The sequence below is a fragment of the Marmota monax genome, unplaced genomic scaffold (assembly GCF_021218885.2).
Source record: "Marmota monax isolate L192 unplaced genomic scaffold, Marmota_monax_Labrador192_F-V1.1 WCK01_AAM20220418_F8-fsc00132, whole genome shotgun sequence".
Taxonomy (NCBI): domain Eukaryota; kingdom Metazoa; phylum Chordata; class Mammalia; order Rodentia; family Sciuridae; genus Marmota; species Marmota monax.
In genome coordinates, this window is record NW_026695199.1 from 6023932 (window position 1) to 6041371 (window position 17440).

The following is a 17440-nucleotide window of genomic DNA, read 5'->3' on the forward strand; positions in this document are numbered from 1 at the left end:
TGACAAAGTCATGTCAGGCACAGGAACAGTAAGTGGAAAGTCCTTGAGGCAGCAAGAAATTCATCATGTTCCACACTCAGAAAGAAAGCCAGCATGGCTGGAGCCTAAGAAACAAGAAGAGGAGTGAGAAGTCAAGTGGGAGAATAAAAAGAGGACCAGATCACTGAGAGCTTTTAAACCTGGTAGAAAGATGAAGAGGGGGGAAAATGGAAAACAGGGGAAGAAAGAAGCTTAATGGGAGGAAGAAATAAAGGAGAGAGGTGGGGAAGAAGACAAAAGGAAGGCAAAATTGTTTTTTGTTTGGTTTTAGCCATAGAATCAAATATCATGGCTATCGGAAAATATAACATCTTGTTAAAGAGATAGGTTTCAAGTACCAAAATGGGGGCACACTGGAATTCTAGGGGAGAACTAAGGCAGACTGGCCTCCAGGACCCACTGGGTTCCACTGAAAATTCACAAGAAAGTCCCCTGACTAAATGGGTCTGAGAAGGAGAAGAATACCAGAAATTAGCCAAACATTGTGCATTCCCTCTCTCATGATACCAATCTAAAAAAGTTGACTTACTAGAACTGTAAGATTTTAGTTGAAATAAAGTTGTCTACGGTTTTGTTTTGTTTTTCTGGACATTGTAAGCATAGAAACAGGATTGAGGGCAAACTAATCACAGGCCCAAAAGCAAACATGCAAGGCAGGTCTGAAATTCACTAAATAAATAGATAAATAAATAAATACCACAAAAGTTTAGTAGGGAAAAGAGAGTATTTCAGGCCAGGGGATAAAAGAGGTGATTTTCAGAGAAGGTTGTAATTGACGTATGGTCAAGCCAGGACAGCTACTCCAAACAGACTGTGCCTTCCATTAAATGCTCTGCTTGCCACGCTTAAGGGATCCACAAGCAGTGCTAAGAGCCATAGCCAAGTAGGAATGACACATGGCATTTTTGGTTGAAAGGTGACTCCAGCAAGCCTTTGAGATGATAATGATTATGTTAAGATGTGCATTCAATTGGATATTAGACCCCTGCTGTCCGCCTAGGCCTGCTACTTTGGAGCTCTCCCAGGGACTCCCAGAGAGTTCCCATTGGTTGGGGAAGTGTGGTAGGAGGGATTTCCGGAGGAGGGATTTCCTGTTGGTGTGGTGTGTCCTGGGAGAAGGCCTCGTGCGTGGCATTCGCGGGAGTTTTGGAAATAAAGTTTGTTCCTGCTTGAGTGGCTCATGATTTTGTGCCCAGACAGACTGCGGCATTTGGTGGCCCATACGGGGAACGCCTGAATCTTGGGGGTAAGTGAAATTGCTCGCCCCTGAGGGAGAGCGAGAGAATGGGTGACCATTTCAAAAAACAATGTGTTATTGTTTTGATTTATTTTGTTTTTGTTTCAAGCTGCCTATCCCTAGAACTTTCTCAGGCAAACTGGGAAAAATGGTTGGCTCAAGGTTTGAAGTTGTTCAGCCCTGAGGAAGAGAAAATTGATACAACGATTTTTTTGTTCCGTTTTTGTTTCATTTTGCTTCGGTTTTGTTTTGAGTTATCTGTTTGAGTTGCGTTATCCTTTTAGCAGAAATATGGGGTTGTGACTCAATTTGGCTATTGCTGGCCTCTCTCAAGTCCTCAGAAACTCATGGGTCCTTCTGTAAAAGGAAAAAAAAAAGCATAATACTTTACTTTTCTTATTATCTGTATTGTTAAAAATGCTACTCCTAGAAAAACACCTGAGAGTCATAATTTACATGCAAATATCTACAAAATCCTAAGTAAAATAAAACTAGATTAATATAATCAAGCTAGAAACATTTATCTAGAGTGTATAATCTTAGTGAACTTGTGATAATTAATGTCCAGTACTCACAATCTCAAACTGATGAGGGTACTTTAGTAAAGTCTCACAGTAGTTAAGAATAAACACCCATGTAATAGAAGAGTTTAGGTTGAAAGCTTGCTTATCTAATCTCTGATTTACTGTATAAGTTATTAATGAAATAATTCTTGACCCCAAACCTATTGACCTCATTGGGTTGAGATTCACAGTTCATCTCTGGCAATATTTAAGAACATTTTTATCATTTATTTTTTTTAAGTTTTTAATTTTCTTTATCATGATACTATGTCACTTCCTTTCAAGTTATGTATCTTAATACCTTAGAAATACTACTTGATTAAGAATCAAGAGACCTGAATTCTAACCATAATTCTGGTACTTTTTTGACTATGGAAAAATAATAATTTCCATGGAGGTAGAAACTACATATATTATTATTAATACCAAGTTTTCAATGCCTAGCAGAGATATGAGCTGGCACAATAACCATTTGTTGCATGAATAAATAAATGAATGGAGTCATTTAACCTCCTGTACCTCAGTTTTCTCATGGAAACAGAGGTGATATATGTATCTTGCCTGTATAAGGTGATATATGTTATCAGAAGTTCCTGGGAATCCGTTTATATACAAGAAAATTGTTTTTATTATAAGCAGTGCTAAAATTTAAATTCAATTATCATGATTCACCTAATATTGGTCTATTTTACAATGTATTCTATAAGCCTTTTAATATTTTTTTAGGATAAAGGGGAAAAAAGCAAACGTAACATTTTGAAAGGATTAACATAAGCCATTACTGTTTACTCTTTGTCATTTTTGTTATTGGAACAGAGCAAAGATACAGATAATTTCACGGGTACATAATTCAACAGTCACATGTTCTTGGCATTATAATATGTCTTTGTACTTTTATTTGAATGAAAGTTTGTCTAGTTCTGCTAATCAAACTAAAACAAAATGATGCAGTATTGGTGAGTGTATCTGGCTCAGGATTTCCTCATCTTGGACCCTGCACCTTACTCCACACAGAATGACATTACTCTAGATATGTCCCACTTGTTTTTCCTCTCCTGAATCTAATCACTTATTTTTAACAAAAATCAGTGAAATACCTAGTGAGTCACAAACACAGGCAAAGAAAAATGAGTAAAGTCAACATAGTTGAATGAGAGAAACAGAGACATACCATATGCACATTATAATGTGATGAGAATTGACCCAGAGCTCCTTGCTATGTCCCCTACCACCCAGAGATAACCCTGCCTCTAATGATACAGGAACTTGGAAGCTTTCAGATGTGGCATTCGAGGGAGTTTTGGAAATAAAGCCTATTCTTTTCCACATTGTTATATAAATGGGGAGTTTCAATTGCTTTTCTTTAATGGAAAATAAAAGCAAAAAAGAACAGTGACAGAATCCTGCCAGTTACCTTCAGTTTGAAGAATGTAGCTAAATGAAACTATTCCTCATCAGGATATTTTTAAATTTACTGTGTTTTGGCTCCAGAACATAGTCCTGACCTGCTCAGTTCTTGGCCATGATGACTTTCTGGCTCAGTAATGGGGTCAGCTGCCTCAGACCCTACAGAATGCAAAAGGAAATCTCAAGAGACTGACAATACTCAAAATAGACCAGGTCACTTATTGCAAATATTAACATCATCAAGTAATATAAAATCTTCTGCCTAGTTCACCCACTCAATCAACCTGCTGTACTTTGCAGTCAATAATTTGTCATGTCACCAAGCTTTAGTTAAATTTGCCATCAACATCTAGGGTGTTCTAACTATTTAATTCAGAAAGACAACTTTCACAAATTTTGGAAAAGTTCCTTTCTAACAGATATAAAATCCTAGTGGTAACTTCTCTTTTTTAGTAAAGAAAAAAGGTCTTGTTATTTTAAATAATGTTTTGGTTGCTTGTGAGGTTTCTTTTGACTAGATAAATAACAAGTGGTATAATTATTTTAGTATGAGTGAGTCCACAAAATTTAAGTCTCTAAGAAAGTCACATTTATTGAAAGGCAATAACTTTTTACTACATTTTAAGACTACTATTAATTGTTCAAGATTAAATTAGCTAAATAACTCTTTCATAATGGAAACTGAGAATACATTATCACAACACTTGTGATCATGGACTGCCTGTTAGAGTAGAATCAATATTAACAGCAACCAAACAAATAATGAACTTTTAAGAAGAAAATTGAAATGATATTATACAGGTAGTAGTATTTAGTAATATTTTGAATGTTAGTTATATTTAACAAAGGGAATTTTAAAAAAATACAAAACATTGATTTGCAGTATTTTTTAGTACTTCATATTTAATTTATTCAAAGCAACACAATCTTGTGTGGACATACATTTCATAGACATACAGAAATTTCGCAAATGTTTATGGCTTTATTCCATAAGGGAAGAGAGATGTACTAGTATTTTCAAAATCAAATCTAAATGAAACTAGCTTATATTCACTCAGCCCAGTGTTGAAACTGTGAAGAATCTTGAGTGCCACAAACTACACTTTGGAATTTTTGTTTCTTATACCTGTGACCTCTGTTTTATAATTCTGTATTTTACTCCAAAAATAAAAATATTCACCCATTTATCATTGAATTTAATAAAGAACTTCAGGTTATTCAATTAGATATTCATTTTAAAGATGGTAAGAGGAGTAGAATAAAATCATTCTTAAAGAGTTAGTCATAACCAAGGAAAATCCAGGTGTGATCACAGGAAAACATTTCTCGGGGATAATTTAAGAGCATTACTAAAAGTGTGGGAAGCCATACCCCACCTGGATGATGAGGAAAGGGATGATTAGCTGAGCCATTGTCTGAAGACCACTGAATCACTGGTTCCTTTTAAAAATGATTGGCTCTTTTTTCCTAAAGATGGGTTTTAAATTTTAAGAGAAATTTCAACCAACAGAGCTGAGAGAGAAAAAGAACACAGATCTTGAATGGTTCTTAATTTCTTAAGCCAGGAGTAAGGTAAGATATGAAATCTTTGCTTTCATAACTTTCAGAACCAAACTCAGTGAATTATGCTCTGAGAGATTACCAAAGTCACCCTAAACTCTTGGTTAGGTCAGTGATTTGAGCTATGTCAGGAGCTTTTACATCAGAGGACAAGAGGTAATAAACTTCCACAGTAAACTATAAATCAATATTACATTTTAATTTCATACTCCATTTCCCTAAATTAGAAAAATATTGACTTAATTGCTACATTTAATATACTTCAATATTAATAGGCCTTTAAATGGAAATTATCTTGTTTTGGACTAGTATCATCAGATCTTTATTGTAGCACTTTTTCAATGTAAATATTAAGATTTTTTTAATAAGGGCCAGTTAGTTGACCCCAGTCATGGGCATCCCAAGTTCTGATAGACACAGTCCCCCAGTGTAGAGTGGCAAAAGGACGAGATCGTCTTGTTCACTAACCCATTCAACTACATCATATGCCACCAACTGAGTCTGTTGGTCAAGCAAACAATGTTGGTTTCTATAAGAAGTTGATTTGAGAGAGAAGAAAGAGTTCTGTTATAAATATTTATTTTTATATTTTAAATCCTAAGATGTAATACTGAAGAATGTGCACAACTGTTCCTCTGATTGAACAATTTTATATAATTATTTTGTCATGACTTTATTTTTGTCATGATTTTTAAGGAAAGAATTTTTAAAATTAAGTATTATAATTCATTTTCTAGGTATAATCATCTGAAAATGAAAATTATAATTTTTCTTGGACTCTTGGGAGTTACATTTTCAGCCCCGGTAAGTGTCTCATTTTACTCTTGATCTCAGAGTGTAAACCTATGGCTATCCCTTATTTTACCTTTTTTTTTTTTTCTATTCTTAGCTTATCCCACAACGCCTTTTGTCTGCGAGCAATAGCAATGAGGTTAGTTTCAGTAACAATATCTCCTGCATTTTTTTCATAAAACCTCAGTGGGAAGAGATAAAAGTCTTCTTTCGATTTAGCCTACATCCTATCCACTAGCAAGAGCATATCCAAATAAATTCCAAACTTAGTGTTTGCTGCATACAGAAACTTGCTTATAAAATAAGCTTTGCCCCCACCTTTGTTTAATTGTGAGTTCTTCAAAGGCAGAGACAATATCCTCTACATATTTTGTTCTAATAGCAGTTAATTCAGATGTATGTTGATATACAAAATGACTATTTAAACCACTGAACTGGGATAAAATTGTGTAATCTCATATACAGCAGAGATGATGTTACTAAATCCCAACTTGTTATTTTCAACTCTAACCTCTAATAGCTGTGATTCAACACATAAGTTTTGTGGAAATAACATCTCACTTCTAACAGGGAACTGGTTAGCCAACTCTGACTTGTACTGTATTTGTAGTAAACATTGTTATTAATCATTTTACCATGTATAGTAATCTTTTCATATTTTCTTTCCTTTTCTAGTTACTTCTGAATCTGAATAATGGTCAGTTTTTGCCACTACAGCTTCAGGTATCTCCACCTCAATTATCAGTTTAAGGAAAACATTTTCCTCTGCTCGACATTTTGTATGAGAACAAAATGACATATTCTGATTCCACAAAATTTCCATTTTAAAAGTTATAAATTTGCTCCACATATTATTTTCTGTTTGTTTGTTTTGTTTTGTATCAGGGATTGAACCCAGGGGCACTTAACCACTGAGCCACATCCCTCTGCCCCTTTTTTATGTGTTTTTTTTGTTTTGTTTTGTTTTGCTTTTTTGTTTCTAATTTTGAGACAGGATCTCCCTAAGTCACTCAGGGCCTCACTAAGTTTCTGAGGCTGGCTTTGAACTTGCTGTCCTCCTGCCTCAAGTTACTGAGGTTACAGGTGTGCACCACTGGGTCCAGCTAGTTCTGTATATTCTAATTTTATTTGAAGATTAAAGTAAAAAACTGTAATCTAACTAGCATTTATTTTTTTTTTGAGAACTTCTTATATGCCAGGCACTAATTATCCTACTATAGGATAGTTAAATTAACTATTTTACACAAAGTCATATCCACCTAACTAGTGAGAAAGGAGGAAAAATCAAGATGTGAAACCAGTCTAGCAAGTACAGAAGTGGCACTCTTTTATCTCCCTCTTTCTGCTCCATATTTCTCATGACCACTAAAAATGGAACACTGTTTCTGTGGCTCATGAATCAAGATGTTGTCCTTTTTGGTATAGCAGTATTGAAAATATAGAAATTGTTTAGATTTTATTTTTTTCTTGCTCGTGACTGATTTTAAATCCTTTTGATCTAAAAGAGACGTTCTTTCTTTCTTTGGAATGCTCCCAGGGCCCATTTAATTCATGGATCCCCCCCTTCTCTGGCTTTCTACAACAGCAGCCGCAGGCTGGAATTCCAGGACAGCCGCAGCTCTCACTGTCAACTCTAGACCAGTTTGCTGGACTATCCCCAAATCAGATATCTTTCCCCAGACAAGTCGGTTTTGCCCAAGGAGCTCAAGCAGGCCAGCTGGGCCCCTCACAGCCTCAGGCACTGCCACAGACCCAGCAGGGTCCTAATCACGTAAGTTGGGCCAATGTTCTTGTCCTAAGAAAAGAGAAGTGCACATGGAATGTGACCATGAAAATGAATCAGCCTTTGGAATAAGGCAGAAGAGACCTAGTCAAGAATTTTTTCATAAAATTCTGAAAGTTCTTCCTTATATTCTTTGATTTTTAACACACACACACATAATAATAATAATAATAATAATGTTAAAATCAACTATTCTGGATATAACCAGAAATCAAAAGCATCACAAGTTTTAGAGAAGATAATTAGGAAATTTTCATTTTAAAAAGACAAATTTTGTTAATGATAGTTAATACAATAGGTCATCCTTTTTTGGTAGATACTTGGTAATGCAAATGATAAAAGTTATATGGCTAGATCTATAGATAGCAACTTGAAATTTTTAAATAACAAAGTTTAGTTTTTTTAGACAGCTTTTTTTTTTTTTTTAGAGGATGATGCCCTATGTATTTCCCTTCAAAATGCCTCAAGAACAAGCACAGGTGAGTGAAGAGAATACCATTACTAATAAGTCAAGTGGCTACTTATACCCTCCACTATGTTTTCTTTTATTCCTTAGCTCTCTGATAGCCGGGTTATAGACACTCACACCATGGTATCATTCTGTCTAAATACAACCATTATTGAACTGGCATTAGTCTGTTGATGATGGGCTCACTTTGCAAGTTAAGAACAGGCAGCTAAAAAGAATCTCTAGGATCCCTGAATTCCCAGGAGATTGCTATATTGGAGATAAAGGAACTCACTAAGCCCCAGGGGATGCCCTCTCTGCATCTAAAGTTCTGGCATTTAAGAATAAATGAAAAAGAAATCCAGGGGCTGAATGCACAATTCTAAGTGTTGTTGCAGAAGGAGATGCATTCATATTTCTAGTTCTCCTAGAGCAGAGCTATAAAAATACACACCTATTAAACTGATAAGATATGGTATGATGTAGAGATAAGAAACACTTTCCTACATTATTGGCAATTAAATTCTGCTGAAAACATATTCAAGTCCTCACATGCAGTATTTCCAGTTTGACTCAATATTATAATCAATGAGTTCCACTAAATAAGAGAAATTTTTTAAATGAATGTAAACTAATAGAATAATTATATTAATATGGAAAACTCTATCAGTGTTAGGATAATTTATAATACTGGGGTTCAAAGAAACAGGACTATAGATAAATTATATCATTCACCAGTGGAGGACTAATCTTTTTACCAAAAGTTATACTACTTGGCTCTTCTGTAATTACAATTATGTGACTTTGTCTCACCCTATTCCCATTGCAAAATAGAACTTAATTCTAGACATTATCTCATTCTATGCCAGAAGCACTTAGAGTCAAATATGTGACAAGTACAACTATTTCATTTCAAGGATCAGGAAAGTTAATCTTAATGAGATTCAATTTCCAATCCCAATGAAGTAAATAGCTGAGTTGGAATGTAATTCTCCACCCTTTTTTAAACCACTAAACCTGTGGCTCATCACCCTAACTTTACATCAAAATCACTGGTGATAATTCTGAAAAGTACAAATGCCCAAACCCTATTGTAGACTTTAATAAATCAAAACCTGCAATTAGAAGACAAACATGTTTATCTTCCAAAATGCTCAATTAGGTGATTTTGATTCTTAACATGGATTAAAAACCACTTCACAAAATATACTTCTCTGGAACAACCATTGCTTGTTGTTCTGAAATTTCATGTCTAATATAATCACTTATTTAATGATGCAAAGAAACAAAATAGAAGCTTTATGCATGTACTATGATATGCATGAAGAAGAATAAGTGGAAGCCGATACATGATAAGGTGGGTGATGGGTATTTTGCTACTTGTCTATTATTGGATTTTTCTAATATTATGAAGGCATGTGAATTATTTTAATAAAGTGGCAATTGTTACATTTTCTAATAATTTAATAAAGAATATATGTCTTTTTTCACTCGTTATGATAGGATTTCTAATATCATGTCCTGTATAATGATGATTCTCAAAAATATTAGGAAAATGTAGCATAGGTTATCCTCCTCTTGGGTATTTGCAAAGTAATTTATATATGAAGTTTTTAAGATGTATTTTATTTTAAAAAGGCCTCTTTTAGCTTGTTGAATCTGCTATATCCTAAATTGTTTTATTAAGTAATCTTACAAACAAAGTCCAATATAATGTGTGATCTAAGTTTTAATCTCGAGGAAGACTGCTTTATCCACTCTTTTATTCATACCTAATAATAATATGAAACTGCTATACATAAAACCACTTTAAAATAATATTGACATTAGAAGATTAAAAGTATGACATATGATGATCTAATGGAATCTCTTATATGCTTCTGTGATTATAAATAGATGCTTCAATACTATCCAGTGTACATGCTCCTACCCTGGGAACAACCTCAACAAACAGTCACTCAGTCACCCCAACAAACAGGGCAGCAAAAATTTGAGGAACAGGTACTGAGAGTGTTTTACTTATTTTTATTTTTTTCAACTTTATTTATGTATGTATTTTTCAGTGCTGGGAATTGAACCCAGGGCTACTGCATGCAAGACAAGCACTCTACCACTAAGCTACATCCTCAGACTTATCTGACTAGTTCTACCTGAGAATATACAGATTAAGGCAAATTCTCAGAGAAAAAGTAACTGAATATATTTGATGCAAATAATCAACAGCTTGACCTGGTAGATAAAAGAGGATATAGTGTTTTCTTCTATAAATCACTTGTGTAAATTGACTTGATAATACTCCAAGTCTGGATTCTAAATGAATTAAGTCAGTGAATGAACTCTAATAAAACCAGAGGCCAAAAGCTGAATCACCTCTGAAAATGAAGTTTTCTTACTTTAAAATCTGCTAGCATCCATCTTTATCTATCTATCTATCTATATATATATATATATATATATATATATATATATATATATGCATGCATATAGTTATTACTTAAAATAATAAAATGCAAAAAATAATAGCAATCTTGAAGTATCTCTTAACCACTAGATCTTGAGTTAAAATAAGATACAAATATATTTAATTTTGTGAGCCTACAGTGAATATTCAGAATTACACTGTAAATTTAGGTGGCCCATGCATAACTAGCATTCTTTTAGTCAAAACAGAAATGTCTTTTTTAATAGTTTAATTACCACTTTAAAATTTGTCATCACAAATTGAAGAAAACTGAAAATTATACTTTAAATAACTGGCGATACTAATTCTAATTCAATCATGTTACTTTAAAGAGAGTTTTTATCCTAGAAATAATATAGTATTAAAAGGATTCTTATTAATTTAAAAATTGTTACCAACTGAAGCACGAATTTTTTAAAAAGCATTTAATTAGTATAAAAGATGTAATCTTAAGTAATAATTTATCACAAACTTGTAACAAAAATCATTAGTAAAACTAATGCATGTTTCAAAAATCCAACAGATACCATTCTATACTCAATTTGAATATATTCCACAACAAGAAGAACCTGTGAGTAGATGAATATCTTTCTTTTTAAAAAATTCTTTGAAACCATTTGCTTAATTATTTATTAAATATATAACTGCCTTTCAGCTAAATATCACCAGCAACACTTCTCTAGTTGAACAAAGTTGGATTTATCCACACATTACTAATGAGGCGAACACACAGGAGACCCATGGGGTATGTTCATAGGAAGTTGTGAGCATGAACTCACAGGACTTGGATTTACATTAGATGTCTGGGAGAGAGTTCAGAGTTTGTTCTGAAGTGGGTATAGTCAAGAAGTTCTTTGATAAGTACTTTCAGGATTCCTACCCAGAAGGCAGGATAATATAGCCAAGGCAAAGATTGTAATTGGTGAATGAGCAACAGTCATAGTATTTTCCAGGCTGTGAGGACACAAGTACTTTTGTGACTTGCACAGTAACCTTGCTTTAAGCAAGACCAGGAAGTTGTCTTGTTTTTTTAATTTCATCAAGTGCAGAGACAACCTTCTCTGGTGTTGGTGTCCTGAGACTGTTTATGCTCATCAAGAGAACACCAGGGCCTAGCAGGAATGTCAGAAAGCAGAGCTTCCAGAAGTGAGGCAGAACTGGATGTCCAGCCAGGGCTCTATATAACACTTACATCTCTCTTTCTCAAATCTAAACTCCTTGCTACACTTTTAAGAAAATAATTAAAGAAGTTGGGAGCATTTAAATGCTTTGGCAGAATATGTATAAGTACCACAGTTTAGACTTTTTAAATCTTTCTGGTTTTTCAGGGTGTACCAGGAGGACAACAGCAATTGGCTCTTGACACCCTCTTAGGCACAGCTCCTGAAACTGTTGTGATGGTAAGACTCCTGACAACACTTTGCTAACAACTGGAAATCAACAACTGATGATTTATAGGTTCCTTCACTAATGTTTGTTTCAATATAAACTTTATTATATTTCCATCAACAATTATTGGTTCTTCTTCTATAATCTTTTGCTAGTCAGGATTCAATTCAGTCCATTCCTCAAATATTATCTATTCCAGTCACTTTTGTTTAACCCTTATTTAAAAGCAGCATCAAGAGACCATATTTGTGGACTATATTCAATCTTGCTAAAAATAATTTATGATACGGAAAACCAATAAAGGCCTTATTTATTGCTTTTTATCTCAACCTGTGGCTTTATATTCTTCCCAATTTTGATGTCCTACTTGAACCTATAACCATTTTGTTTTCATTCTCTTTCTATAGCCAGGAGGAGGAGTGCTACCATATTTACAGAAAGAAGTGATAAAATTTAGACATGACAGTGCAGGAGCTTTCATGCCTTCCACCTCACCAACACCCAGCAACACCAAGGCTTTTGCTTCTGCTCTAAATCCAACTATTGCCTCAGTGCTTCCAGAAGAGAAGGTAGGGTATCCAAAGATTCATTTAACATGAGAAATTTCTGTGTAATAGAAAACATAAAGCTAGTACTTCATTTACAGGCTCAGTCATGAAAATAACAATAAAACAGGAAGTGATATTGGCCAAATTATATTGTTATATTTTGTTCACATGCAAATATGCATGTACAACTACAGTGCACAAATTAAAAATATGGCAAAAACAATATAATCAATACTATAGTAGAGTATATGGTCTGAAGCCTCAATAAGGTGTCAATCAATCACTTCTGACTAACAATTAATCAGACTGTAATTTAATTTTAATATAATATGAGTTTCTTATGGAATTCTATTTTCTCACTAGGCCAAGACTGATAACCTAAGAGAACCATAAGATGTTGTTTTAAGCATTCAGAAATTTTGGGTAGGTATTGGCCAAAAGTCATGCATCAAAAAAACTAATAAAAAATTCTTAACAAAATGATTATGAAAAAACAATCTAGTGATTATTTCTACCTACAAAAACATAATAATCATGAGACTTCTAACAATTTTTAAAAATCAATATTGACTCCTGACTATATTGAATCAGTTCTCCCACTTCATTTCACTTTGCCAGCTAAGCATTTTAATAATGCCAATATATCCATATTAGCTTGAAGTAAAACAAAATCTCAAAATAATAAAGAAATTTCATAACAACCAGGAAATTTCAATTTTGATGTCCTTAGCAAACCATAATTGATTAATTGCCTGTCTCAATGAGCTTGGTTGGCTGTTGTAGCTACAGTGGGAGTTTGATAGAAGGGCAGCACTGGAATGACACTAAAAAGTAAAAATATACATGAAAAATCCAACTATTTGACCCAAAATGAAAACCAAAAGACAAATATTTTGAAATCTCCTTCCTGCTGCCTGTGAGTCTCTTCTGATCCCTCCTTTCATGAAAAAGAATATTCAGAATTCTTCAGATAAAAAGTAGTTTATAGAAATACCATCAGGAGTGAGTACTATCCATATCTCTTTAAAAAGCCTTCTCATTAAGGTACTATTTTGCACAATACAAGTCAGTTTATTTAGTCAGAAATACTAAAGAGATTTCAGTACAGCTTGACTTTGCTTAATGTGAAATCAATACCAGTGTAAGTAAAGCTTTCTAGTTCTTTAATAAGCAATTTACAAACATCTAGAAAAATTTACACAAACCATTCTAATGATACCAAAAATGCTCTTCTACCTTATTTTACAGAGAAAATGATGCAGCAGTGCCCTGGATGTCAATTTAGACTATTAGCTTCCTCAATGCTAGTATCAGTGCTTTGAAATGTGCAAAATATCTTCACTTTTCTCCTGAATTTATCCTACTTACAAATGGTATTGTAGTATTTAAATATGTTATTCAATTATGCAGTAAGTTCTATATTCACAAAACTTGATTTCTTTTCAAATATTCTATCATTGCATAATCTGAAGTATAATAACACGAAGAACAAAGCTAATATCATTAAATCAATTGGAAAATTGTATTAATAAAGGATGACTCTGAAAAATTGTATTATCCATGAGAATAAAGATATACTGTCAATTGATTTGTGATGGGTGTGGTGATTGAGACTGATGAACTTAAATATGTCCCTAGCTTTCATATGTCATCACCTCTATATTTCTTCCTGAACACATTCAGTCAGCTTACTTCTGTTGCTTTCCTTATGAAAACCAAATTTATTTGGTGACAGATGTTGTGAAATATATGTTCCCAATATAACACATCTTCATAGAGAAATAGATGTCCTCGTCCAAAAGGATAAATTCCCAGGAAGTTATAGGCTTAGTCTGCCTAGGCAGCATTCTATAGAGAAGAGAGCACTGATTTGGGGTTTCATCAGATTTTTCCTTGAACCTTTAAGTTTCTTAAACAATCTTAGATCTCTCAGGTATAAATTAGATATAAAAATACTTAACTTTCCCTATTTCTGAAAGAACTACTTGAAATAGCTAAAGATTAACTGGATGACTAGTAAAACATTATTTCTGGATGGTTCTGTGAGGATGTTTGGAAGATAAGAGTATTCAAATCAGTAGGCAGTGTAAAGATTACCCTTACAACTGTGAGCAGGCATCATGTAATCTAAGGGCCTGACTAGAACAAAAAGGTAGAGGAAAGCAAATTTGCACTTTCTGCTTGAGCTAGGGCAAGCATCTTCTCATACTGTTAAACATTGGCATACCCAGTTCTCCGTCTTCAATCTGGGACCAGGATGTACTTTGGGTGTGGACTAGTACTTCCCAGCCAGCTTTCCTGGGCCTTGGATTTGCAGAGGGCAGATTGTTAATCTTAGCTTGCGTAATTCCATTCTATAAGCCAATAGTTTTCTATGTTTATATAATAGTTTTCTATATTTATATAATTCTGTCTCTCTGGAGAACATTTTTTAAAATATATGGAGAGTATATAAATGCAATGTCAATTATATAAGGGCATGAAACAAATAAGTATGACATAAATAAAATTAATAATAAACTCTCAGAAGCTTATCAAGAATAAATATTTTATTGAAAACAATTAGCATCAAACGAAATATGTTGAACTCATTTATTTATTCCAGGCAATATTAACAGGCCATTATCATCCTGGAAAATTCTAACTGATCCAGTTGAATCACTCAAAGATTGAAAATAAACTACTAATCTTTGTTCTATACCAATCTGTTACAGAAACATGTTGAGTTTTGTTCAAGTATTCATCTGCAAAAATTAGGTTTGAATACCTGAATATTAGAATCACTGTCAATGAAATGTTCTTTGTTTCCAAAATATTTTATGAAAGAGCTTTAAATTCTATCATTTTGGCTACTAAAAGTAGGAAGACAAGAGGTAAAGCTCATGGAAACAGCATGAGAATACCTGCAACGAACTATGGTTTTCATTTGTCTTAACCCTGTCAACACACTTCTCTCCCAGCCCAGATTAAAACAAAGCAGAAGCAGTTATATTTTGAACAGGTTATGACCAGAAAAATTCTATGTAGAATAATTTTTCTAAAAATCAACTTTGCTTTTACTTCAAAGGGGAATGAAGGGAAAGGAGGGAGGGTGGGAATGGGAAAGACAATAGAATGAATCAGACATAACTTTCCTATGTGCATACATAAATACATGACCAGTGTAATGCCACATCACGTACAACCATAAGAATAGGAAGTTATACTCCATGTATGTATGATACGTCAAAATACACTCTACTGTCATGTATATCTAAAAATCACAAAATAAATAATTAAATACGTAAATAAAATACATTGTCTTCACTTGTAATTCACAATAGAGCTTCAAAACTTTCCCTATCCACCTTTCTCCACTGGGTTCTTCCTATCTAAATGTATTTTAACAGCATTAGTTCTAGACTGTAATACAGAATCCATGCATGACCTCACCTCCAGTATTACATCTGTTATTGAATTAAAATGGAGAGGAGATGTGAAGAATCTCCAAGAAGACAAAGTCATTTAGGCCTCATGGTGACTTAACCTTGCTTGATTTGCAATCATAAGCCAAACAACTTGAGCTATTTTTTATTAATGCTTATATTAAAGCAAAACAGAAATTCAGAAATCAATCAGAAGCACCAACAAACACAGAGTGAGTATGCAACAGGATAGACCAAATAAGGCAACTGTGTGTTGGTAACTAATGTTTTTGCTTTAACTCTGAGACATTGAAAAGTAGATCCTCCCCCTTGTGATTCCTCGGTGAAGCTCCCCAATCACTTATGGTTTGGAGCTACCCAATTAATTCTTTAATTGCTATTCACTACAATAAACTCTTAAAAGTTGTATGGTGCTTCCATTTAACTTTTTAACACATCCATATCCAATCTTTCATCATAACCTAATAATACTTTAAGTGTATAAGTGAATTGTACAGTTTGACAAGTCTAAATAAATATATATACCTTATAATAACCATCCCATCAAAAGAGAACAATTCTAACACCCCATAAATTTCTTCCTGCTCTTTTCTGGTCAATCTAATCTCCTTACTCTTATTGTAAGCAATTTCTTCTTTTATTTCTATCACAATATGTTACCTTTGCCTATTTTATTTAAATCACACCCTATGCATTGCTTTGGTTCTGGTTTCTTCTACTCAATTTAATGCCTCTGTGATTCACTCACGCTTTTGCTCCAATGTCAATATTATATTGTAGGACTATATATCACATTTTTTAATCCATTCTCTTATTCTGGAACATTTGTGGTATTTCTGTTACTGAACAGCATGAATTAAACTGCTTTGAATATTCATGTACACCTCTGTTTGTAAACATGTGTTTTCATATCATAGGATAAGTATATGTAAGTATAATTTTAAATATGCATCAGTGTAGCTGTGCCATCTGCACCCTGGTAAACATGTATAAAAATTCTACTTCCTCCACCTTCTAGCCAACATTGATAATTGTTTGCCTTTTTTAAAAAATATTTTCCTGAATTCCTCTCCTGCTACACATCACTTAAATGATAATCTTTGCAGTTTGACCTCAGTTCTGTTTTTTTCTCTTTCAAAAACCACTGCATGAACATTTCTATCGTGACTTTAATAGCACTTATAAGGAATCATTGACTCTTAAATCTGAACCTCAGCATCCTTGTAGTCTAATATATTAAATACTGTAGTTAAGATTCTGTCTTTAATTTTAGCTATTTTAATGAATAGGAAGAGACGTCAATGACTTTTAATTTGCATTTGCTTAATGACTAATTATGTTACTTTATTGTCAATGATTACTGGCCTTTTGTACGTGTGTGTGTGTAGTGTGCTTGGGTTTGAACCCAGGGCCACTCATATGCTGAGCAAGAGCTCCACCACCCCTTAGTCCCCAAATATCTTTTTTGAAGCTTACTACTTCTTTGTCAATTAACTTTTAAAGAATGTAAGACAAAACAAAATATTCCCTTTTCGCTCACATTTTTTGATTCTCATCCTCCTTCCTATAGGTCTATTTTCATCTGAAATAATTTCCCTTTAATCTGAAAATTAAATCTCCAAGTTTTATTTAGTTTATGCTTAATGGCTGTGAATTCCCTTCATTTTTATTTTTTAAAAAAAGTCTTTTTTATCCCCACATTTTTGTAGATAAAATTTTCTGGTCATAAAATTCTTTTCTTTCCATACCTTAGAGATGTCATTACATTATCTTCTGGCTTCCATTCCT

The 17440-nt window shown here is 33.5% G+C and overlaps 1 protein-coding gene across 1 annotated transcript; it reads left to right on the forward strand.

The window, feature by feature from the left end:
* The first annotated feature begins 1128 nt into the window (after nt 1–1128).
* Odam (odontogenic, ameloblast associated) lies at nt 1129–13807 on the forward strand. The gene is made up of 12 exons (XM_046428757.2): nt 1129–1285; nt 5544–5610; nt 5696–5737; nt 6274–6321; nt 7136–7369; nt 7810–7860; nt 9726–9830; nt 10814–10861; nt 11619–11690; nt 12087–12248; nt 12591–12650; nt 13476–13807. Exons 2-11 carry the CDS (start codon nt 5560–5562, stop codon nt 12618–12620), a joined length of 843 nt encoding a protein of 280 aa, XP_046284713.1. The 5' UTR covers nt 1129–1285; nt 5544–5559; the 3' UTR covers nt 12621–12650; nt 13476–13807.
* The last annotated feature ends 3633 nt before the right edge of the window (nt 13808–17440 follow it).

Bases quoted from the DNA above. Each gene is read 5' to 3' on its own strand.
- Odam (XM_046428757.2), top strand. From the start codon at position 5,560: ATGAAAATTATAATTTTTCTTGGACTCTTGGGAGTTACATTTTCAGCC. The intron at 5,738-6,273 runs GTTAGTTTCAGT...TTCCTTTTCTAG, and splicing joins CTGCGAGCAATAGCAATGAG to TTACTTCTGAATCTGAATAA. The intron at 12,249-12,590 runs GTAGGGTATCCA...TTTTCTCACTAG, and splicing joins CAGTGCTTCCAGAAGAGAAG to GCCAAGACTGATAACCTAAG.